Consider the following 24,180-nt stretch of genomic DNA (forward strand, 5'->3'; position numbering starts at 1 on the left):
TAGGATTTTCCGTTAATATTATTATGTACTATCAGTGACAATCGCGGGGGAGAGCCCGGGCCTGCATGACTGTCGGGTATCCACTTGCCTCCGGCTGAGATGAATGATGTGCTAGATCGACGCCAATGGCGCTCACCTTGATAAAATAAAAAAATAAAAAATGCCCCTCATTCTCCAAGGTCCTTAGCCCAGCTCGTGGTTATAAAGTCTGGTCGATTCCACCCGTCCTGAGTATCTCTCAAACCATCATCCCGAACTTGACTCTGAAACTCCTGCCAACCTTCCAAATTACTACCACCCACATAAAAGCCAATTCCAAAAAGTCCATTTCAAAATGCATTCCATCCCACCTCCTCGCAACTTCCTCGTCCTGTCTGCCAGCAGCTCGGCGCCATTTGACCCTTCCAAGAAGTTTCTTGTCCTGTCACCCACCGAATCTGGTCCAGACCTTGCGGCCTATGAGCAAGCCTTGACCGATTCCATCGAGCAAACCTCTGACTCGGAGGCAGTATTGCACCGTTCTAACAGCACATCCTCTTCATCGTCAGAGGACTCCCAACCCGATGATGTTGCTGCTACGCTCCCCGCAGGCTTCCTCTTCCTGGGCCACCCTTCCCGACGACCTTCCCAGTGATTTCATTTATCATCGAGCCCAGTTCATTATTTCTTTAAAGTTCATGCAATTTATTATCACGACATCAGCGACCGATGCATTTTCTATTTTGTGTACCCAGCGGTCCCTTCGCTACGATGACCAAATGTCAGATTCAGCCCGGAGGACAAGGATAAGAAACACCTCGACAACGAGGCCACCTCTAACGACAAAAGGTGGAAAAGCAGAAAGGGTGTTGGCGGCGCTATCTGATCAGGTCTACATCAGAGCCATATTTGTTTTCTATTTGTTTTTGTTTTTTTGGGACTACATACCAAGCCTAGCGGGCAAGTTTGCAATCAAGATTGAATCTCTTTCGAACATCAACCAACCTCCGTTCTATTTCCATACATACAGTAAACCAAAGGAAGTTGCCTAGCACAGCCATCCTTATCTTCAATGCCCAGACAATAGTAAGCACTCTTGATGCGAGGGAGGTTCCATCCTGAATACTTGCCAAGTGCGCCAAGTGTCAATGATTATCTGCCAAGCCTTCACAGGTTTGATATTCCAGTCTTGGCTGTGCAGCATTATGAGGCTGGGGGCTACCGCTTCTTGCGGATAGCAGGTATGTTCCACAAGGTAGGTCATCCGATGCGCCGTGAAGATCTCCACAGTCCCATCTTGGGGCCTCGCCACTGATGCCAAGGCTCCCTGTTGGCAACCCTCCCTTGTGCAATACTTCAATTCAGTCCACCCCTTTTCTACTGTCCCCTCTGTTCACCAATCTTGCCGATAACACGTTGGGCACTTGCCCGATAGCATTGGCTTATGAAACCACATTACTTCCGTTCTGGGCTTCCTGGAAATGCTGTGTTGGTCTCCCCGGTGAGAATGTCGGTGGGGGCCCGGCTCCCCCGTAACCCCCCTCATGAATCTCGCCCCATTTCCACCCGCATCCTCGGTGAAGATCTGGCGGCATGATATGCTTTGGTTACTTGTTACATTTTTTCGGTGTATTCTTTGGTGATTAGCACGTTATGCACATCCAATAAGGTTGTAATATTCTAGTCACATGGTTGACTGTATCCTCTGCGACGCGTGCGACGCTGACATGTCTCATCTTTATTCGTGTAGGGCTCAGTGAGGGAAAAGTCTTAGTTAACCGCATGAATAATAATAAAGATAAAGATCTCTCAGCAGTGGCGTTGTTCGCGGGTAGTTTTCACCCTTTTGCATTAGGATAGGACTGGACTTCCAGGAATATTCCCTCTTTGTTATGGCATCAACAAAGCTGAGTCGCAACACAAGGACCCATCACGCCATAGTTTCACCCCCTGTATCAAGAAGCTCCTATAATTCCTACTGTCTACATCTGACTCATTTCAACTGATGGTCGAGCAAGAGCTCAGTGAATCAATATGTTGAGCGTAGAGCATTCTGAAACTGAATTATAACCGTACTACTAGAAGTTTTAGCATACTACCTATGGCTTCAATAAGTAGTGGTTTTTGTAGGGCTTGGTCGCATTAAGAGGGGCAATACTGCTCCGAGATATGTGGTGACATTTTTGGGTACCCCTGCAGGTTGTAGTTCGTGGATAATGGATAGGTTCAAGCCTTTGTTAAAGCACATCCATCATGCATACTAGCCCTGATAAAGTCGTTCTAGTGAAATTCCATCTTGGTGCCCATAAAACCTTTTGCCTATCGAGAATTTCAACCCCCCCCCCCAAAGTGACTGCCTTGAAATAACGTTGAAGATAGCTTTCTCATACCAGTTGTGACGACGTGGTGGGCAGTAACCGAGCGACAATATTCTTACCGAGCCCAGGAGATCTATACAACAAGTTTCAAATGAAACCAATTATTAATTATACCGAAAAGAAGTTGGGCGTGTCTCAACAGTGGCTTTGCTTTTCAAACAACTGGAGCCCTAGCGTTCAAGTTGTTTGGTGTACGGTTTCACTAACAATTCATATGTTTACTTTTTTAGTAATACTAAACGGTCTTATACACTCTAAAGTTCTGAGTTCACTGAAATGACCTAAAGTCACCTCCCTGGGGGGGACTGAGGTGCACCAAACAAGAAGGAGTGACTACCTCGCTTCCCCGCATTTATACCCATATTCAAGATAAGCTACGAGGTTAAAATTGCTTGGCTACCCTGCCATGTGCTCATCGACAATATCGCTTTCAATCCTTGTACATTTGACTCCGCATCACCCGCAAATTCCCGAGTAATATCCGAGCTCAGTGCGGGGAGACAAGAATCAGACGCACCTCGGGCGAACTCGGCGACTAGAGCCTATTCATTTCTTGCATTGATGGTTATTTTCCGATCCAGATAAATATCAAGGTTGGAGATAAGTGCGGGGAAAGGGTCATTCCAACCTGCTGATGCTTCGATCGGTGCATATTTACTACCCGCCCTTCTCGTTGCAGCTACATGTATCAAGCCCGCTATGACGTGGAAATACATTTAATCTCTACAACTTGAACTTAGTGTGTGTATACGCATGTGTTTATTGATCACGCGATCTAGCCGCTATGCTCACCGCTAGGTAGACATGTGAAGCTGAGACGAGTATATGGACAGAGGCTAACTAGTGGGAGTTGGCGGTCTGCACAGTGTGCTCGTTACTACCTGGGCATCGTATCTTTGGTGCTTCATACTCCGTACAGTATGGGGTATTGCGTACCAGTCTCTCCAGAGTGAACTAATCGATTAAGTCTAAAAGGGGGGTGGCTAGTTTCAAGTCGAGTTTTGGGACTATTGAAACAGTGATCGCCATGATCACATGGTGATGTTCCCCACCAAGAGGATGATTATGTGCGATGCACGCACCAGCACGCACCGCCTCCCCAAGAGCGACCGTTACCATCTGTTCCCACATCTCCATTCATTAACCGTTCTTCATTTTGATAGTTCGACCGTTAGTTCGTACATTTCAGGAGCCAGCGACCCCGACAAATTGCAGCTACATACTACCACCCAGGCCGGATTATTACGCGTATTATGCAGCTACGTTGTGGGTGTTGGTATATGTAACACGGGCTGGCAGCAGGTTAATTGCGGATCTGGCGGTACATGGACCGACTAAAACGTGTTAACTGATTTGAGGAAGTTACGCAATGTTGAATCATCCAATTCAGGCAATTTTAAGCCAACAGAAGGTTGCTATCGAGCCCGATCTACATAGGATGGTTGTCTGTCCCAGCCAGTGACAATGCGTCCCTCCATTGGCAAGTCGGCCGAGTGAAAACATCCACATTGCCTAAACGAGAAATGGTCGAGGAATTTGCCTTGAGGAAACCCCGTAGCAAGAGACCTTCTTGGGGGGGGGGATATGTGATGTGAGACTAGGTGAGGTTGCAGGTCATTCTACGACTAGTATTTCAGTCTCTCGGAAGGGTGGCGGACCAGGTTGTTCGGCGAGGGCGTTGAGCCGATCGGGTTACGGGGCTCGTTCACAGCCACTACGAGTACATATTCGGCAAGAGAGATCAGGGAAGATCGGAAGCCCACAAAGACTACTCGTACGATATGTACAGTACTCCGTACGGAGGTACATGGCAGCAATTGAGCTCCTCGGAGGGTCTCACTAGGGCGGTGTATTCGTACCACCGGGTAAGGCTTGAAGAGTTCGGATGACGCTAATTGATCGAAGGCTGTCCGAATGCTTCTGCCGTGTTTCTAGCGCCAACGCCAAGAGTCCCATTGCCTCACAACGTGTACCCTACGTAGTATGAAACCTTGAAAGGTTGTTTGGGTTGGAGGCGTTGCCGATCGCTGGGTCCTCTGGGGCAGGGGGTGCCAGCAAAAGGGTGCCTCACATCAATAAGGAATGAACAACTGTCCTCACGAGAACGGAAATCCGATCGCACGCTTCTCGTTCGCAACTTGAAGACATAGGACACGAAGTATCAAGAGGGCGGAGGAAGGACGGTAAAGGACGGCGTCGGAAGAGCTCCGGAAATCCATTGGGCATTGGCCGCGGTAAGATGAAAACCCGCCACCGCGATCATCTTGACCCTTGCATATAACCCCAGATCTGCTCGAGCTTGAATTCCTGCAGGATACATACATCTATGTAGTATGTATATGAGTGGCGATCATCTCACCCAACTCTTGGGAGGATGTATGCATCGGCAGAAGGGAACAGTGGAGATACCCGGCCTCTTCACAAGGAACCATGGACGAAGCAAGAGGGAGAGACAGATGAGCTCAATTGCCCCCACCTGGTGATGGTCGGCAAAAAAAAACAATACTCCGTACTCCGTACGACTATGTATAATGAATATCCCCATCGGATGGGTCCGGTCCACAGAGGGAAATTGTATTAGTAGTACTAGCGGAGTTCAATATGAGAGTGGCAATTCGAGTCGAGACGGTTTTCTCCCTCCTCTCCTGTGTACTGTGTACATTATAGGGAGTAGAGAAGAGCAATGTTGAAACCTGAATGACATGAAATCAAGCCAAGAGAACTTTAGTCATGGATTGTAGACTAGTTTCCGAGCCCAGGGTTTCAGTGTAAGTACTCCGTACCACAAAGTACTTTACCAATCATGACGTCCTGCAAGCGGTGTGTGTCGTGTCATCAACTTTGGTGATCGACAACAAACCCACCATCGACACATTCCGGGATCTCATCTGCTCTCATCGCATCGTGAACCTTGTCTCCTCAGCCAGGAACGGAGGCGGTTGATCCGGTGTATTGAGAATCGAGTGGAAAGCGACCAAAAGCTTTGTCTTGAAATTCCCGGCCCGTTTGCGCCCCCCTGTGTAGGACGCATGAAATGGTAATACAACCGTATCGTAATGGCGCCTTTCCTAAAACGGAAGGGTTGCCTCCATCGTACCTTCCCTCGATCCGACTTGACTCGACTCCAACGTCCGACTTGCCAAACTGGAGACTCTCTTCTTCCTTGTTCCTTGTAGACTTCCCCTTCCCCTGGACTTCATCCTCTGTTTATTCTACTTTGTCTGCTCCCCCTTCCCCCCCCCAGCACCGGATTATTATTATTTTTAAACCACGGTATCTCGTTGAGTCATCGCCACTCGACCTTTGGCACCGCGTTCCGCCGGGCCCAAGCCAGAGCGGGACACCATCCGAGGGTGGACTCCTTGAACCCGCCTAAGACCGCCATCCACCCAGAAAGTCCACTTCCATCAAGAGGGGCATTCATATCGCACCGTCTCCAGTCGTATTCTCATATTCTTCACCTCTTTCCTGGGGACCACGATCACGCCTCAACGCGGGACTTTGTTATCCTGTTACCCTCCTAAAACACCCCCCCCTCTCTCTCAAGAAGTCCCCGGAGTTTGGCGTGCCCTTTGCGCAGACTAGGGAAACTCGAATCTTTGATCTTTCCCAAGAGCAGGCTCCGCAAACCCGCATTATCATTTGTTTTTCTTCCCTCCCTTGATTCTCTTAGTTGCTTGCCTGCCTTTCCTCCTACTTCTTCCCTCCCCCCACCAACCGGTTGATTTGACGGTCACGTCACCTTATCAGGATGGCGGGTGCAGCTCCTATCGACATCGCCACCCGGAACTCGACCTCGGTCTCACCACCTGGGCAACAAGCATCGAATCTCACGTCGGCATTGCAAAAGGCTGGCACAGGTGAACGCACAGGTAGCATATCGCATCACCCCAGTGGAGGACTCGGGGGGGTTCAAGGCGCCGCCGCCTCGCAAGGACTCGATTGGCGCTGCCACAGCACAATGGGGAAATGGAACGAAGCCCATTTCAATGTCGGGGTCTAACCGCGACAAAGGTCGGCGAGAATCCCTCGCAGGTAGTTTAGTGGGCGGTATGAGCTGGGGTGGTGTGTCTGTCGGAAGTTGGATACGCGATGAGTGAGTTGCCGGGAAAAAAAAAAACCTTCCTCCATGAGGCCGCGGGGAAAACCTGTGCGCCTGTTGGTTGTTGCACCGCATCAGAGACTGACCAGGAAAATTACCACACAGCATTATTATGACCGGCACCTCACCATTTACCTTCCAGTCGCCTTCGTTTCATTCATCCTCATATCTGCCGAAGCTGGAGGCCAACTTCATGCGAGACTTTTCGTGCTGCGGTGTGACGTTACCGACACTCCATGACCTATTACAACACTACGAAGAAGCCCATGCGACCAAGTCGCCCAACCAAGGGCATCGTCCAAGCCAGGGTGAAAATCGGGCTGCCTTGGCCGCGGCCGCGATCGCACAGCAACAGAACCAACAGCATGGCAACCAAGGGCGCGGATTACAGCCCGACCGAACCCTGGACATGCAGCGTAAAATGGGCCAGAACTCGTCCATTATCCAGCACGCGGATTTAGACACGATCGACGACATGGAGTTGGACGAGCCTATGGGAGATGATGATGGCACAACCTCGCAGCTCTTCTCCCCCCAGTTACGCGAAGGTGGCCAGGGGGGATTCGGCAGCTCCAACCAGGGCCCGCAATTAAATTTGGGCATGCTTCCAAGTCACCAAGGCTTCAGCACACCCTCGCAGCCCGGAACGCCGATCGGATCTGGACGCCCGCTCTCCCTGCAAAATAATCCTACTGTGTCCTCCGTCAACACCCCCACTTTAATGGCAAATCCTCTCCAAACTTCACAATTTCGAAATACTCCCGATTCATCAGCACCTGGAACACCCGCGGAAATCGACGAAAGCATGATGGGCGGTTTTGGCGATCTCAATATGCAGCACAACATGGGTCAGAATCAAAGCCAGTATGGACGGTTTACCGGAAATAACGATATGGTTGACTTATGTATCGACGAGCCGGCCAAGCGACTTTTTAGCCCTAACGGAGGCATGGGGACCCCGAATGCCCACTTCAAACTCAGCGGAGCCCAATATGGCCCCAATAGCGACATTGCACGCCGGATTCGTGAACAGCAGCTCCTGGCGGGCGTCCCGGATACCACTTCAATCCTTCCGAACGAGGAGCCAAAGCCGTTCCGTTGCCCTGTCATTGGTTGTGAGAAGGCCTATAAGAACCAAAATGGACTCAAATACCACAAGGCTGTGAGTGTCCCAGTGCTGACCTTTTCTTTCACTATACGCTCCAAGACAGTTTTATCTAACGTTGTTTCTTTCTCTTTCTCATAGCATGGCCATAATAATCAACAACTTCACGACAACGCAGACGGAACATTCTCAATCGTCAACCCGGAAACATCAGCACCTTACCCTGGAACCCTAGGCATGGAGAAAGAAAAGCCTTATCGCTGTGAAGTGTGTGGTAAGCGGTATAAGAACCTCAACGGTCTTAAATATCACAAATCACACTCTCCACCATGCAACCCTGATTTCCAGATTGCAGCAGGTCGCAATCTGAATCTCGGCGGTGGAGTCATGCAGGGACAGAACATCAACGTCGCTGGAGCTGGACTCCCCGGAATTGGCGAAGAAGGCCTCCTGTGAAGCTCCCTCCTTTGCTTGTCCATAACATAATACCCAGTTATTATGCGAATGAATCTCGACGGTCTTTTGGAGCTAACTGCGCTCCCACATGATGTCATGACTGGCCCGGTAACTTTGGAGTTCTTACGGTTGTCTTTTTCACTGCTTTCTCACGGGGTGTCTTATCCTTTCACATACTCTGATATATCGATTCCTTTCGCTGTTCGCTGGCATTCGTGTCTTTTTTTTGTTGTGTTTTTGATTGATATCCCTCGCCGTTTCCAAATCCTCCGACGCACCCAGTCGGGCTTGGCAATAGAGCCACCTGAGCGATCAAGATCTCAGAAAGACCTGCCTAGAAGTTCGTGGTTATGTTTCCCTCCACTTGATTGCTGGGAGTTGAGGCAGCAATGGAACAAGGGAAACGTGTTTATATCGTTCTGTTCTTCTTTTTGCATGTTATCCTGCGTTCTGCACGGGTTGGCTTTTGCTGTTTGTATTGCTTTTTTTTTCGCCTTCCATTTTGTTGGGCTTCAGCTGGCCCACTCAATCCCCCCATATGACCTGCGACCTCCATGTCTAGCCTGGAAAAGGCAGGCAAATGGACCATCACGGGCTTCGCCTCACCGCACTCATGAAAAGCAGGAGAAGCGTGAAGAGGGCCGATCAGAGGTCTAGGATCTTATGCAAGGTGAGGGGAATATGGCTTGTTGCTGCTCAATCCTCCCGCCTCTCTATGGCCCTGTTATTTGCTTTCTTCTCAGCAACGCTGATTTTGGAGAGAGGAGTGGAATTGAAGTTATAAAAGTGTGGTTCTTTGGCGTCGGATCCTGTAGATACGGGTTTATACACTTTGGCTTTTGTCTATTAACTGATTACTTGACTTTCTTCTCCCTAAGTTTATTCTTATGCTACAAGCAAATCGCAGCTCTGCGCCGCTTAGCTGAGAATGAATTGCCCAATATTTTACGCGTAGATCCATTTGAATTGTTATTTGGGTAACCTAGCTGGATTTACCATTCTAGTGCGTGAACAGAGGCATCGTAAATTCCAAAGCTTTGTTTAGTGAAAAAAAGGACCATTTATTTCACTTTTAAATATCGTGAGCTTCTCGAGGCTCATATTGAAGATGGAAAAGAAACAAAGTAAAAAAAGACAACAAGTGCGAAGCTAACCCCTGGGATATGATCTTGTTTCGAGGCAGTAGGAGGAGAATCGTAAACGGTCGAAAAAGGTAGCGCTTGTAGAAGCCGCGTGAAAGGCATAAGAGGTGGGTGGGTTGAGTTTTAAGTTTCATTTGGGCCAAAGAGGATGTTGGTGGTGGAAGGAGTATTACAGATCGGAGGAGATTCGTACATGTGAGGAGCGAATATGAAAAGGAGGAGTGAGAAGTTGGCCAGTTCTGATTACCACTCAAACTCTCCCTGGCCTTTATGGAAGACATATCTAGAAGTTGAAAGATTAGTGGAGAGCCTGACCGGACCTAGAAAATCAAGACTTACTCCTTGCCACCTGTGGTTAGGATTCCATCCTTCAAGGTGCACTTCCACTTGTTCTTGACCCTTTGGACCTTGTCGTAGGTGCAAAGCATGACCTGACCATCCATTTCATCGGCATCGTGATCATCAGCGACCAAGTCATCAGGATCATCAAGGTCGGAGTTTATAGCATCTTCATCAGCTTCCTCCTTGGGTTCGTCCTCAGCGCCATCGAACTGGGCAGGAATTCGATAGGTGGATGCTGTATTCTCGGTGCTACCTTGGTTCAAAGGGGCGACCAGGGCGGCGCGTCTGGCAGCCGATCTCGATGATCCGGCTCCAGGGGAAGGCTGGAGAAGACCACCGGCCTCAAGGCCGAGCATCTGCTGCTTGAAGTGGTCACGAAGAAGCCGGTCACCTTCTCCATTTTGCGCAGCTTCTCTGCGACGGGCGACCTCTGCTTTCCAGTCGGACAATGAATCACCAGCACCATCGGTCTGACCCGGGCCCATCTGGGGATAGCCGGGCTCCTGTTTGATCTGAGGCATCTGACCATTTGGGGCATGCATTTGCGGCTGCGGCTGCGGCTGATAGGCCTGGCCAGGTTGTTGGAGTTGACTGACAGTCTGAGCCGCAGCTGGGCCGTACTTGTGAAGCACGTTGTTCATAGCCCGCTCTCGTGCGGAATGAAGAGGCGCATTAGAAGCCATCGAGTTAGTCATGTTCGGCGGCATAGCTTGTCCGTTGGTGCCAGGCTCAGTCTTGATACGAGGGCCAGCCATCGTCGCGGGTTGTTGGACGGCAGCCTGCACCGGGGGCGCCTGAGGTAGAGAGACAGGGGGAGGGACATGTTGTTGCGGGGGTGGTCGTGGCGCATTGGAGGGAACAGTGGATTGAGGGGGAAGAACATGAGCTTGGGGAGTAGGTTGGGGAGCAGGATCCCAGGGGAAATGGGCGACGTTGACAGAAGAGAGCTTTTGCTGCCAGTGCTGTTGGAGATATTTAGTTAGTATGAGATGCGGGGGAAATAGGCAGTGATGCTGGACGAATGATGGCTTGGCGGCCTAAGCCCCAAAAGCGGGTAGCGGCGGCCACGTATAAAGGGAACCTCAAATGCCGGTGTTCCCCCATAAGCACCGCCTCCCTCGCACTTCGGGCTCCCCCGCTTTTCGCCGACCAGCCCGGACCCAGCACGCCAACAGCCATCAAAGCCCACACAATGAGAATAAAAGAGGATAAACTTACATCGCGCAGATCATGCAGTGTCTTCTGATCAACACCGCTCTCCTCAAAGTCAACCTGGGAGGAATCGCAGACCTCCTGGATCACCTTCTCGAACACCGTACCCTTTGAAGGGAGGACTGTCAGCTATGGATACTTCACATCGACCTTGGCCAGTTTCTTATCAAGACAGCAGAATACAAAGTGAAAAGAACCATGGTTTGATGCTTGATCGACTGTACAGGGTGTGCTGCCGCGAAACGGAACTTACCACTTGCTGGTTGGACATGTTGGCGAGGAGGTGGGTTGAAGTGTTGAATGGATTGAAATATTGATTGACGGCGTGTCAGATATACCGATAATGCGAAAGTGAACCGAGAGAGAACTGAGATTGAAAGCTCAGTAGCTCGAAGGAGGGATATAGCCTTCCGCCGCAACGGATGAGGCCGTCGGAGGACTGATCGATCAAGCCTCCACGGAGACACGTGAGGTTGAAATATTCGGCCTGGTCGTAACGCTCAAACCGGAGACAATGATTTATGTAGCAGCTAGATATATTCGATGTTGGCGAAGAATCGAGGGGCAAGGGACGAAGGGTGGGGAGTTGCCGATGAGTTAAAGAAAGGTGAAAGTCGAACCTCCGCGGTCGATCCTGACTCCATTTCCGGGAGCTTAGTCATAAAGAGCCGCCCACCCAACATAATGTCAGTGCGCCTAGATTTTAGGTCGACGTAGACAAGTTTCTTTCGGGGGATTTGGGCTACAGTTTTGGTAGAAAATAAACTTACCACTTATGTGAATTTTTTTGAGAGATGACGTTAAGGATTGGCATTTTGTACAATCAGCCTAGAGAAATAGATTACAACTCCATAAAACACCATGAACACCAATAACTCCATTGAAAACACATCCCAGCCCATCAATGCTAGAGATCACCATGAACCGGGTATAGAGCTCGGAAAACAGGAAACACAAACAGGGTTAGTATTAGTTTGCCGGTTTGCCTGTTTACCGGATAGTCATCGACTTGCTCAGCTGTGCCTTGCTTCCGACGCCACCCTCGCGAGAGGCAGAAGCACTGCTGCCAGGCTTGCGCTCAAATACTTTCCAGAACTTCAAGCTCTCATCGGCCGCGGCGGTCGCGAGCATCTGTCCATCGGGGCTAAGACTGCTGTGAAGGACGCGGGTCTCGTGGGCGGGGATCTCAACGTTGCGCACCAGGGTCGGGTAGCTCCAGATGCTAAGAGAGTTATCCGGGAAGCCACTTGAGCTAACAATCTCGCGGTAGTGGTTGCTCCAACGGAGACTGGTGACTTGAGATCCGGTGTCGATGCTGTTGGTACGAGCACCAGTGGTGGTGTTCCAGAAATGAATGTGACGATCGTACGAGCCACCTCCGGTAGCCAAGAGGTTCAGTTGCCAGGGGCACCAGCTAAGGGCCTTGACGGCCGCACGATGGTTGGTCTTGGTGAACTTGGGTGCGCTGAGAGAGCGAGCGTCCCAAATGTTGACAAGATTGTCGTTTCCACCAGTAGCAAGCTGTGCGCCATCGGAGCGCCACTCCAGACCGCAAACCTCAGATGTGTGGGAGACCAGCTCGGCAACCTTGTGCTGGGCAATGCGGACGTCATGGTTGTAAACAAGACCACTACGGGCACCGGTGGACAGAGTGTGCTTAGACCAGCCCATCACACCGACACGGGAGTCATGGCCGTACATGCTGCGGAGCTTGGAGCCTTCCTCAACATCCCAGATCTGAATCTCGCCGGTTCCGAGACCGACGCCGACATAGGCGCCATCGCCACTCCATTTGACACTGCTAACATATGTATCAGGAGAAGTCTCGAGAAGGCAGTTCACTGTGCCCGACTCAGCAGACCAGACGTAAACGTTGCGCTCCAGGCCGATGGCGACTTGGTTGCCAGAGCTCCAGTCCAACAAGTTGAGGTAGTAGTCATCAAGCAAGCCAGGTGCGTCGAGGACCCGCTCGGGGGCCGTTTGAACACGACGGCGGAACTGGGCTGACTGGGACTTGGCGGGACGAAGAGGACGGTTGTACTGCGCTCGGAGATCGATTGGCTTGGAAGATTCAGGGGGCGGTGGCTTGAATGCCAGAATGCGAGTATTCAGATTCACTCCACAGGCATTCGCCAGAGATGACTCGTAAGCAACGGCGTCTGGTGCGGGGCGGGTGTAGGTGGAAGGTTCGTTATCTTCGAGACCCATGTTCTCGAGAGCAGCTGTGAGATCTTCCTCGGATCCGCGTCCGTTGATATCAAAAGCACTAGCAGCCGAAGCTAGGACAGAAGATCCTTCATTTCCACTAGTCTTGGGGCGTTGGCTGTCCTCGGGCTTGGCGGTTCCAGTGGTGACCAATCCCTCGCTGGCAGCCCGGTTAGGAATGAAGCGGTCCCCGGCATTGTGAGAGATCCGAACCGTAGTCTTGCCGGCCCGGGAGCGAGTGGGAACTTCTCGGCGAGGACGCTCTTTTGAGGGAGTCTGGCCAGATGAGGAAGGTCCGGTACCGGTCAGAGACCAGTCAGATAGACCCAGTTCCAGATGCTTGGGGGATTTCCGCGAACGACGAGCAATGTTGGACTTGGGAGAATCGCGATGAGTTCGCGGTTGTTTGGGAACTGCCGAAGAAGACTTCGAAACCGAGGGCTTGGAGAAGTAGGACGACAGATTTCCACCATAGACAGACTTTGACTTATCGTTTCCAGCGTCGGCGGGTCGAGCCGGAGTGAACGGCGAGGATTGATCGGAGGCTTGAGGAGTTGCGACGGTTGCTCGAGTGTGAGGGGAGGGAGTCAGAGGCATGCGGCTGCCGGCAGTTTTGGAGGAGAAGAGCCCATGGTGGCTCTTCTTGGGAGTCGACAGTTGAGCAGTTGCCATGACGAAGATAGTTTCCCCAGCGGAGTTAAACAAATACAGTGGAACCAGCCACTAAACAAGACAAAGGTAGAGGGATCAATTAGGAATTTGGAGAGAGGTTCAGGTCATAAGAAAACGGAGGAGTGGGTGAGGAAAAGAAGAGGGCAAGAAGTATGAGCGACTAAATAGACTGCCCATCTGAGTATGGAGCACTTCTTCCCCCCGGCAACCGTTACCTCAGGTACGGGAACGCTATCCCCAATTGGGCCTTAGCGCAACCTCCCTGGAATTTTAGGCAACTTCGGAAAAAGGTTCCCCCGGATTCCCTTTTGAATGGTGGCGTGCCCTACTCTTGTACAATCAATGAATGGATCAGTGATTCTGATCTGCCCAGGAAAAGCCATACACTGGCCCACCCCCGGGAGGCATCATGCAACTTGTGAACAAAGAGTGAGTAAGCAAAGTCCCATCATTACCAAACTCTTCTTTCACCCTCCTTTCCTCCTTTCCTCCCTTCCTCCTGTCTCATGGCGGACCCGGCGACTCCCCACTTCAACCCGTTCCACCAGGACCCACCCGCACGACTTCCGTCATCCTGGGCTGGATCTTCGAGAGCCTCCAATCCCATCACACCTGGCAGTCTTCGCTCTCCTGCATTTCCGATGCAGCAGCAGGACGCATACCTACTTCCCGCCAGTCCGGCGGCAGGCCGTCAACCAGTGGCAGATTATAGGCCTGGTGTCAAGAAGGCGCTGGGCCATGTCCCCGCATGTCTGGTCAATGCCTCGGTGACGTTCTGTAATAACGATCACATCTACGCCTTCGGCGGCTTCGATCAATTCACCGATGAAGGTTGGATCTTTCCCCGCGATCAATCATGCCCTCTCCGCTCCCATCCACACCGCCGCAACCCATAATTTCGCTAACGAAGGATTCGCAGTTTACAACCATGTACTCCGTCTAAATCTCAATACTTTGCGGTGGGAGTTGGTAGATAACTATGGGGACATACCCGGTGTACGCATGGGTAAGTCGCCTTTGTCCTTGCAGTTGTTCTGTTTCGACCCTTCTAATCCACGAATTCTTCTTCCGCTAGGACACACCGCGACCTTATACCAAGGCGACAAATTGATCGTATTTGGTGGCGAGAATGAACATCGCGATTATCTTGCGGACGTGGTTATCCTCGATCTTCAGTCCTTCACATGGACGGGGCCAGAAATACATGGAATTCCTCCTCGGGGAAGAGCACGCCATGCTGCGGTCATCCATGATGATAAACTCTTTATTGTCGGGGGAGTGACGGGGGAGAACAATGTCATATTGGATGATCTCACCTACCTGGACCTACAAACCTGGACTTGGTCACGTACCTGGAGTTTCACCGCTCGCTTCGATCATACGGCGTGGGTCTGGGGAAATCGCCTGTGGATATTTGGTGGGTTGGGACCCAATATGGAACGAACGACCGATATCTGGTGGCTTGACCTCAAAGGCTCACCGTCGCTTACTGGAATTGTCTCCTCCCAAGGTACCGTGGACACCCCGGATGCACCAATCACCTTTGCTCATCTCCCAGAATCTATGTCTAGTACGCCGCAGCAGATGTCTCCGCGCTCTGGGATCTACGCCGCCAACTCCGCCAGCGTACAAGTGCGCAGCTTTGGTCGTCGTAAACCACTCGCCCCTGGCGCCATCTCTTGCCTTAGGTTCCATTCTGGTCCCCATGTGCCCGCTCTCTTTTCAGGTACTCATTTCCAGTCATTCGCATCCGGGGTCTTATTGGACTTGATTACTCCATCGGAAACAGTACGGTCTCACGACTGCAACTTGTCCGCTCTAGAGCTCAATTCACTGCGCTGGCAGCGACTAGCAGACGGCCAAGAGATCTTCCGGCCTGGATACCGATGGCACTATTGTACAGTCAATGAAGCGGGCACTAAGGCATGGTTGTTGGGTTGCAGCCTTGACGTTTCGAATACACCAGGAGCAAGTGATGAAAATCACATGAGTGAAGTACTCTCGATCGATTTGGAAAGATACGGACTTCTCGGCAACGAGTTGTCAGCGGAGGTCCCCCAACAAGATGTCCCCTGGCCAGTTGACACGGCAGGGCACACGCCTGTTTCTGGGCTCGGGGCTGACCTCTCTGCCGTGTTTGATCAGATCCCAGAGTCGGGAAGTGGTGCTGATTTTGTCATCACGGCGACGCGCGATGATCTCGACTTCATGGTTGCAGATGACTCTGAACATACCCTCTCCACCTCACCCACACAATCGAAACCGACTTTCGTGGAGCCCGACTCATCAACATCAGTCCCTATTCATGTCCACAAGATAATTCTGCAACTGCGCTGGCCACACTTTAAGCGCTTGTACTCAGCGCAGATGGCGGAATATCATACCAAGCGCATGCACATCCCGGAACCATATTCGGTAGTCCGTGCATTTCTCTACTATCTGTATACAGATAGTATCGCAGGTCATCCTGAATATTGCTCGACCGTGGTCGATGTGGCAGGCATGTTGGTCATGGCTAACCTTTACGACATGCCGAAGCTGCGTCTACTATGCGTGAATCGACTAAGTCGTGAGATCGATGTGGAGAACGCCGCAATTGTCTGGGAGCGTGCCGGTAGAACCAACGAGCACTGGCTGATGCGTCGAGCCGCACAGTTCTGCCTGACACACTGGGGTCGCGTGGTACGAACCGACGGATTCAAGTCGCTCAGTCACACAAGTTTGATTGAACTGTGCGAGGTGGTGGATACAGAAGGTCGTATTGTGGCAGGGCCAGAGCTTGAGATGGTCAGCTCATTCGGAGGAGAGTCCCAATGTGAACGCGACAAGAGCTCGCGACTTCGGCTAGGTTCCGCGGCGGACGAGCTATCTGAGATGGATGGTGATGACGAAGGAATGGAAATTTCATGAAACGAATCGGACACGCATAGTCTTCCGGAGTTTAGGCTTGGCAAGGGCAAAACATGTATTAGCATTTTTCTTTACTTAACCCATCTGCATCGAGAATTTGTAGAACTGCGGTGAACGGACCGGTCAGCCTGGTAACACCAGAAGCCACTCAGGCGCGGTTGCGCGGCTCCACACGCCGACGCTCTGGGAACGGGATCTGCTCCGCGCGGAGTTCATTCCTAGCACGATAAGGAAGCTTTAGCGTGTGTCTCGCCTTGACTGCCCCTATAGTTTCAGATTCAGGACCCTGCGTTGCATATATAAGTCAACTATGTGTAGCAAAAAGCCTGAGCCGTTTAGTAGTAATCACCCTCCCCAACCGTGAATTGATTGACTACTCGTTAGTAAGTAGTACTAGGTAGTATCACGATGGGTTCCATCACCCAGTCCACTCTACCATCCGATTTTGTCTGGGGCTTTGCGACGGCCGCCTACCAGATCGAAGGTGGTGCAAATGAAGATGGTCGTGGTCCATCCATCTGGGATACTTTTTGCAAGATCCCCGGTAAGATTGCTGGAGGCGGGTCAGGTGAGATCGCGTGCGACTCATACCATAGAACTCATGAAGACATCGCTTTATTGAAAACGTGTGGTGCCCAGGCCTATCGTTTCTCAATTTCATGGTTCGGATACCTCCACTATCTGCACTCCGCTTCCCGAATATTTAATTAATAAGACTACCAGGTCTCGTATCATTCCTCTAGGCGGTCGCAATGACCCCATCAACGAGAAAGGTCTTCAGTTCTATCTCAAATTCATTGACGACCTTCATGCCGCAGGCATCACGCCAATGGTGACCCTTTTCCATTGGGATCTTCCCGATGAATTGAACAAACGATATGGCGGATTCCTAAACAAGGAGGAATTTGTTGCCGACTTCGCTCGTTATGCCCGAGTTGTATTCAACGCCTTTGGCTCCAAGGTCAAGCACTGGATCACCTTCAATGAGCCTTGGTGCAGTAGTGTCCTGGGCTACAACACTGGGTCTTTTGCACCCGGTCATACAAGTGATCGCACCAAGAGCTCTGTCGGTGACGGCTCGACAGAGCCATGGATTGTGGGACACAGTCTCCTCGTGGCCCATGGAGCTGCTGTGAAGATATACCGAGATGAATTCAAAGATCAGAATGGAGGCGAGATCGGAATCACATTGAACGGTATGTACTCTATACTGGTATATTCGTACACTTGCTAATTTTACCAAAATTGAATACAGGCGATTGGGCCGATCCCTGGGACCCAGAAAATCCCGCTGATGTCGAAGCCTGCGATCGCAAAATCGAATTTGCAATTTCGTGGTTCGCTGATCCTATCTACCTCGGAAAATATCCCGACAGTATGATCAAGCAGCTAGGCGACAGGTTGCCAACTTGGACTGCGGAAGACATTGCTCTCGTGAAAGGCAGCAATGACTTTTACGGAATGAATCACTATTGTGCAAACTATATCCGTGCGAAGACTGGCGAACCCGAACTCGACGACATCGCAGGAAATTTGGAGCTGCTGCTCGAGGATAAGAATGGCAAGAGTGTTGGCCCAATAACACAGTCACCATGGCTGCGACCTTGTGCAATTGGATTCCGGAAACTGCTCAAGTGGTTAAGTGATCGTTATGGTTACCCTAAGATCTACGTGACAGAAAACGGCACCAGCGTACTTGGTGAGAATGACATGCCTCTAGATGAACTACTGGAGGATGAATTCCGTGTGCAATATTTCCGCGATTACATCGGTGCCATGGCCGATGCGTATACGCTGGATGGAGTGAACGTGCGGGCTTACATGGCATGGAGTCTTATGGAGTATCGTACCCTGTTACCCCCTTCCTTGGAATTAATACTGACTTCTCAATTTGCAGTAACTTCGAGTGGGCAGAGGGTTATGAAACCCGTTTTGGAGTCACCTATGTGGACTATGATCATGACCAGAAGCGCCTTCCAAAGAAGAGTGCCAAGAGCATTGGCCAGATATTTGATCGTTATATTGAGAAGGCTTAATTTAAGTTGAGGGCGTTTTCACGCACTAGTGTGTGCATATTTCCTCGTATAATGATTGAATAGTGGAACGTTTCCAGGCGATATTGGGGGGGGCGTGCGTTCAGATAGCCTTGGCCGAGGACTTCATTTTGCGAATACTATACGCTAGTTTGTTCCAGCTCTGACTCTTGTAAATGCATTTTCATGTTCATCAGTTATTCTTGGGTATTAATTTTAGAAATTTCGAGATGGTGGTTGGATTTTACGGCCATAGCCAATTCCCCGAGACTTTGCCTAATGGGTAACCCCGAGTTGCTTCTACCGGCCCCATCCCGAAACCCGCCCCGATCCCATCGGCATTCCCTTAGCTCCGAATAAGACATCATGTCGCTCAAGTGGGAACAGGATTCTAGTGGAGGGTGCAAAAGAGGGCCAGTGAGATCTTCGATGAATACGAGCGGAGGTTAGCTCAACTAAGCTTTGGAATAATGGACCCATCACTAAGTCCGATTCTTAAGGCCGTTCTCCGTCATTCCCCATCTAAATAGCTTCGGTGATCATGATACCTATATAAGCAATGTAGAGACGCTCTAAGGATATCCTTTCTTAGATTCAATCACATTCCACTTGAGAAAAAAGGCACTTTTAACCTTTCGAACTATAAGATGTCTGCGCAGGCCATCCAAAAAGTTGCCATTGTTGGTGTAAGTTGCCAAGTTGCCATTATATCTAGGAAGCTTTTCTAAACTTTATATACAGGCTACTGGCCGCATCGGGGGTGCATTTGCTAAAGCACTTGTGGAGGGTGGCAAGCACACTGTCACAGCATTGACTCGCGAGGACGGAGGCGGAAAGCTCCCTGGGGGTGTTCATGTTGCTAAGGTGAACTACGACGACGAAGCTTCTATTACCAACGCTCTCAAGGGTCAGCAATTTCTCATAATCACTCTCAGCGTCAGAGCCCCCCCAAGATCTGCATAAGAGGATTGCAGATGCAGCAGGCAAGGCCGGCGTTTCTCTTATTATGCCGAATGCCTATGGCTACCCAATCGCTGCTGGAGGCCCCCAGGAGGGGGATGCGTATGGAAAGGTAGCCATTGACCGGGTCAACGAAACCAAAAATGGTATCTCTTCTTCAATCAAGCTATCTTGTGGTTTCTGGTATGAGTGGAGCTTGGCTACAGGCGAGCAATGGTTCGGCTTTACGATCAAGAATCGCAAGGTCACCTTCTTCGATGAGGGAAAGCGGACTATCACTGTTAGCACTTGGGACCAATGTGGCCGGGCTCTGGCTGCCCTCCTAAGTCTTCCGGAGTCTGGCTCAAGCCCTTCACTCGCCGATTATAAGAATGGAAATTGCTCCATCTATAGCTTCCGAGTGTCCCAGCGAGATATTTTGGACAGCCTCCACCGAGTCTTGGGCACAACTGACTCCGATTGGGAGATTACATACGAGTCGGTCGAGAAGCGCATCAAAGAAGGTGCCGAGGAGTCTTCTAAGGGTCAAATCACTGGTTTTGTCAAAACAATGTATGGAAAGGTCTTTCTGGATTCCACCGAAATGAGTGACTTTGCGGCCAAGGGCTCGGAGAATATTTCCCTGGGGCTTCCCCAGGAAGATCTCGACGAAGCAACAAAGAGAACAGTGGAGATGGTCGAGAACGGCTGGAACCCTTTCGGATAGAGGTTGAGACGGATATATCAGCATTGACTCAGTATCACTGAGAACGAGTCATTAATAGTATTTTACATTTTTACAGCCTTCAAGTTGTAGAAATAATGTTGATTGGCTGTTTTTAGGATTATTTATTTGGACTCGAACCTCTAGACATCCATCTAATACTTTCAAGTTACTTTTGAATAATAACTGTGCCGTTATAACGACGAGAGATCGTAGAAGAATAGATATCGATATCACAAATATGCCTTGGTGAGACAGCCCTAGTACGAGTAGTGACCTGAAACCATATGTGGAACTGGAATGGATGGAGTCAGATTTTCATATCGCCTTTCCCCGCTTCCCCACATCGCCCTAGCAACAACCTCTAGGCCCCATGAATAATCGTACGATAACAAGACCGAAGCTCTTCTTCAGCTCATTTCGCTCTCTACATCCTGAGAATGGGAACAAATTTGAATGATACGCCCATCATGGAAAAAAGAGCAACCATCACTCTGCCTGCTGGTCCTATCAAGGCGCGGGTGCTCGACGATCTCGTTCATGCTCGGGGAGTTCCTTACGCGAAGGCTTCGAGATTTGAGCCCCCACAAGATACCGACAGTTGGACCAAAGTTCTGGACTGTACCGGGCGTGCGACAATATGTCCCCAACTTCCATCACGACTAGAGTCCGTGATGGGACCATTGACCAAAGGGCACGCCCTGAACGAGGATTGCCTACATCTATCCATCACCGCACCTAGAGATGCCAAAGATGCCCCCGTGATGATCTGGCTACATGGTGGAGCCTATATTTCCGGTGGTGGAGATCTTGATTGCTATCAGCCGATTGAACTCGCTAGGAGAGGCATTGTCTGTGTTAACGTCACGTATCGGCTCGGCGTTTTCGGGTATCTCCGATTAGAAGGTATTGCGCCCGCCAATCTTGGGCTGCTCGATCAGCGTGCTGCGCTGTTATGGGTACAGAGAAATATCTCAGCATTTGGCGGTAATTCGAACAATGTCACCATGGTTGGCCAGTCAGCCGGGGCCGATTCAATCATTTGTCTGATGGCTGCGGAGGAGACGGCAGGCCGCCTTTTCCATCGTGCTATTTTGCTTAGCCCTCCACTGCGAGATTTAAAGGAGCGGAAATTCACAGGGGCTCTTATGTCTCAGAAAGTGGAACATCTTTTAACTCAAGATCCCCGGGAAATGACTGTGGATGGCTTGTTAGCTCTGCAAAGGAAGCTTCTTCTAGATCCTGTCCAGGTCAGGGTGATGCTATTCGCCCCAAGTTTTGGGTTCGATCCTTTGCCCGAAGAAAAGGATTTTGATAAAAAGATATCGGAAGCAGCATCCAAAGTTCCTATTTTAATAGGCTGGACCGCTCATGACGGTCGTCCCTTTGCAAGTATGATGGGTCCGTCGAATTTACTCCAATTGCCGATAATAGGATCGTTGTTGGAGACCATTGGCACCTGGTATATTACTCAAAGCTATTTTAAATGGCCATCGCAATGTTTCCACCAACAGATTTTGGATGCCGGCGGCTCCTCAACTAGCTACTCGTTTGGATGGGCCGGTCAGAACAGTAACTTAGGGGCCTGTCACTGTATTGATATTCCTTTCGTACTCGGAAATTACGAGGCTTGGAAGTTGGCGCCCATGTTGGCTGGAAAAGACACAGAGAAGGTAATTTCCGACCTTGGATTCCAAATTCAAGAGATATGGACGAGGTTTATGAGGGGCGAGGCATTGGACAACCGGCATATAGAGTTCGAGAGAGACTTCATTGTATCCGAAGGAATCTTCAGGCCCCGAGACCAATAATTTATCCATAGTATTAGCCTCTAGATGGGCAGATCCCGTTGCCTGGAAATTGCACAGTGATAGTATCTAGTCCTGCATACACAGTACAGTTGCTGCCCCAGGCACGAAGGCACCAAGCGGATCTTCCCCGCTCTCCGGCATCCAATTCACTTTTCTCACTCATCCTTGTCGCCGTCCAGTGTCGACTTTTTTTTTTCAACAAATAGGTGGCCATAATCACTTTGTGGCCATCTACAATGACTCTCAAAAGGCATGATGTCTGAAACATTGATCGACCGCCGGGTTGGAGCACCTAAATCCCGAGCCGGTTGCAAGACCTGCAAGTACGCTCTTCCCCAGCCCCTCTTTGTGTTTCCCACTGACTGCTGATAGAATTCGGAAAGTTAAATGTGGCGAAGAAAGACCGACCTGCATTCGTTGTTCTAGCACGGGAAGAAAGTGCGATTATGTCGGCGATACGCCCCCTCAGGTCTACATTGCTACATCGGCCATGGCTCCTTGCCACACGCTGCCGCTATCGCCAAACCCAGGACGCCGAGAACGCCGAGCATTCGAGTTTTACTTTCTATTAGCGGCTCCGCAACTAGCTGGTGGTATGAGCATTGACTTTTGGACAACCGTCGTGCCCCAAATCTGCCGCAGTGAGCCAGCAGTGTGGGATGCCATGATAGCAATCAGCGCACTATTCGAATACCCAGATCAATGCCTGGATTTCACTTATCTTCGGAAATGTCACAAGAGGTCCGAACCGCTCAATCAAGTACAACAAGATGCTTTATCCTGGTACTCGCGTTCGATATCGAGCATTAGTTCGCAGATCGCTGGGAGAGGAGCAGATCCATACATCGCACTTATCAGCTGCATACTATTCATATGCATAGAGACGATCCAGGGACGCGTGGAAGAGGCACTTCAGCTGTACCGACAAGGCGTAAGTCTGATTCTTGACCTACGTATTCAAGTAAGCCATGGAATGGTCTCCACTAGCAAGATTGCTCTCCTGGAGGACACCATCGTCCCATTGTTTTTGCGTCTGTGTGCTGTTTCTCTCTCGATATCGGGTGTCCAGCCATGCGAACTTTACACACTCGCCAATATTGACATGCCCGCTGTCTTTTTATCTGTTGATTCCGCGCGGTTTGTTATCGCTAATCTTTACACCGAGGCCCAGCTTTTTGAAAATGAGGCAACAAAACATATCCGGGCGGTCGGCAGAGACGCCGCCATCAGTCAAGAGATGCTTAATCGACAGCAATCTATCAAAGATCGACTCAATAATTGGTATCGTGCGTATGTCGGTATGTGCCAGAACCTCCATACAAGAGTAGCGATGCCAACCAATGCCGAGCCAATATTGTTGACTTATCACGCGGCATTGGTTATCTTCGTCTCTGAGTGCCTCACGCGCCGTGAAATAGTCTATGACAATCATCTTGCTGGATTTACAACCATTGTTGAGCAGGCTAGCTTGACCCTTGCTAGCACGGTAGGACCAAATGGAGCCCAACCGCCTTTCACATTTGAGATGGGCGTTGGTATGCCACTCTTTTTGACCGTCATGAAATGCCGAGACTCGAGTCTACGGCTGCGAGCTTTGGATTTGTTACGGCAAGCACCACCAATGCAAGGGTTTTTCAAATGCACACCTGTTGCTCACCTGTCCGAGAACTTCATGAAACTTGAAGAAAGCTACGGCATATCAATCAGAGAATTGACAGGAGATAATTCGGTTGATATACCAGAAGAAGCTCGCATATGCCAGTATGGTGTTTTCAGGCCCCAGGATGGTCTCCCCCCAGGTATTGTTGAGGAGGATTGTGCTAGGTATGGCTGCGGCCCTGAGCAGCTTTTCTTGGAATTTTCAAGAAATCACTTTGACACGGTCAACAATACATGGGGCTTGATTACTCAAGTTGTTCCACTTCAGACTTAACCCATTTGTAAATAGTATTTCTATAAGAGCACAAGCCTATGTACAAGGCGCGTTGGCACTGAGGGTTGGGTTGGGTTGATTTTGCGTCCAGTTGAGGAGTAAGTAGTTGTCAGCTAAATGACCGCCAGGTCGACAGCTCTATTAAGTTAATAATGGAATCAATTAGTTCTGAAGAATGGAATGTAACTAGAATTAAATTGAGCGTGTTTGTGCATGCCAAGCCAGGTATACAACCAG

At 50.3% G+C, this 24,180-nt stretch overlaps 9 protein-coding genes across 9 annotated transcripts; 7 read left to right on the forward strand and 2 right to left on the reverse strand.

Annotated features, from left to right (window-relative positions):
- Positions 1-334: 334 nt before the first annotated feature.
- Positions 335-634, forward strand: N7481_005433 (uncharacterized protein; the record flags this gene model as incomplete). Its single annotated transcript, XM_057264652.1, has 1 exon — positions 335-634. The coding sequence occupies one exon, from the start codon at positions 335-337 to the stop codon at positions 632-634; it is 300 nt and encodes a 99-aa protein (XP_057122372.1).
- A 5,474-nt stretch (positions 635-6,108) lies between these two features.
- On the forward strand, positions 6,109-8,020 carry N7481_005434 (zinc-coordinating transcription factor SFP1; the record flags this gene model as incomplete). The annotated part of the gene is made up of 4 exons (XM_057264653.1): positions 6,109-6,217; positions 6,252-6,453; positions 6,565-7,621; positions 7,706-8,020. 4 exons carry the CDS (start codon positions 6,109-6,111, stop codon positions 8,018-8,020), a joined length of 1,683 nt encoding a protein of 560 aa, XP_057122373.1.
- Positions 8,021-9,405: 1,385 nt separating this feature from the next.
- N7481_005435 (transcription initiation factor IIA large subunit) lies at positions 9,406-10,987 on the reverse strand (the record flags this gene model as incomplete). The annotated part of the gene is made up of 4 exons (XM_057264654.1): positions 9,406-9,445; positions 9,502-10,466; positions 10,723-10,845; positions 10,970-10,987. The coding sequence occupies 4 exons, from the start codon at positions 10,985-10,987 to the stop codon at positions 9,406-9,408; spliced, it is 1,146 nt and encodes a 381-aa protein (XP_057122374.1).
- Positions 10,988-11,706: 719 nt separating this feature from the next.
- Positions 11,707-13,593, reverse strand: N7481_005436 (WD40 repeat domain-containing protein; the record flags this gene model as incomplete). The annotated part of the gene is made up of 1 exon (XM_057264655.1): positions 11,707-13,593. The coding sequence occupies one exon, from the start codon at positions 13,591-13,593 to the stop codon at positions 11,707-11,709; it is 1,887 nt and encodes a 628-aa protein (XP_057122375.1).
- Positions 13,594-14,099: 506 nt separating this feature from the next.
- Positions 14,100-16,503, forward strand: N7481_005437 (Kelch motif domain protein; the record flags this gene model as incomplete). Its single annotated transcript, XM_057264656.1, has 3 exons — positions 14,100-14,424; positions 14,513-14,599; positions 14,669-16,503. 3 exons carry the CDS (start codon positions 14,100-14,102, stop codon positions 16,501-16,503), a joined length of 2,247 nt encoding a protein of 748 aa, XP_057122376.1.
- Positions 16,504-16,911: 408 nt separating this feature from the next.
- Positions 16,912-18,539, forward strand: N7481_005438 (uncharacterized protein; the record flags this gene model as incomplete). The annotated part of the gene is made up of 4 exons (XM_057264657.1): positions 16,912-17,165; positions 17,227-17,699; positions 17,759-18,344; positions 18,401-18,539. The coding sequence occupies 4 exons, from the start codon at positions 16,912-16,914 to the stop codon at positions 18,537-18,539; spliced, it is 1,452 nt and encodes a 483-aa protein (XP_057122377.1).
- A 644-nt stretch (positions 18,540-19,183) lies between these two features.
- N7481_005439 (uncharacterized protein) lies at positions 19,184-20,202 on the forward strand (the record flags this gene model as incomplete). The annotated part of the gene is made up of 3 exons (XM_057264658.1): positions 19,184-19,222; positions 19,278-19,443; positions 19,472-20,202. The coding sequence occupies 3 exons, from the start codon at positions 19,184-19,186 to the stop codon at positions 20,200-20,202; spliced, it is 936 nt and encodes a 311-aa protein (XP_057122378.1).
- A 467-nt stretch (positions 20,203-20,669) lies between these two features.
- On the forward strand, positions 20,670-22,010 carry N7481_005440 (uncharacterized protein; the record flags this gene model as incomplete). Its single annotated transcript, XM_057264659.1, has 1 exon — positions 20,670-22,010. One exon carries the CDS (start codon positions 20,670-20,672, stop codon positions 22,008-22,010), a length of 1,341 nt encoding a protein of 446 aa, XP_057122379.1.
- Positions 22,011-22,265: 255 nt separating this feature from the next.
- On the forward strand, positions 22,266-23,943 carry N7481_005441 (Zn(II)2Cys6 transcription factor domain-containing protein; the record flags this gene model as incomplete). The annotated part of the gene is made up of 2 exons (XM_057264660.1): positions 22,266-22,333; positions 22,383-23,943. 2 exons carry the CDS (start codon positions 22,266-22,268, stop codon positions 23,941-23,943), a joined length of 1,629 nt encoding a protein of 542 aa, XP_057122380.1.
- Positions 23,944-24,180: the final 237 nt, after the last annotated feature.

This window comes from Penicillium waksmanii, assembly GCF_028829765.1.
Source record: "Penicillium waksmanii strain IBT 27052 chromosome Unknown utg000005l:1.0-5232799.0:1.0-5237142.0, whole genome shotgun sequence".
Taxonomy (NCBI): domain Eukaryota; kingdom Fungi; phylum Ascomycota; class Eurotiomycetes; order Eurotiales; family Aspergillaceae; genus Penicillium; species Penicillium waksmanii.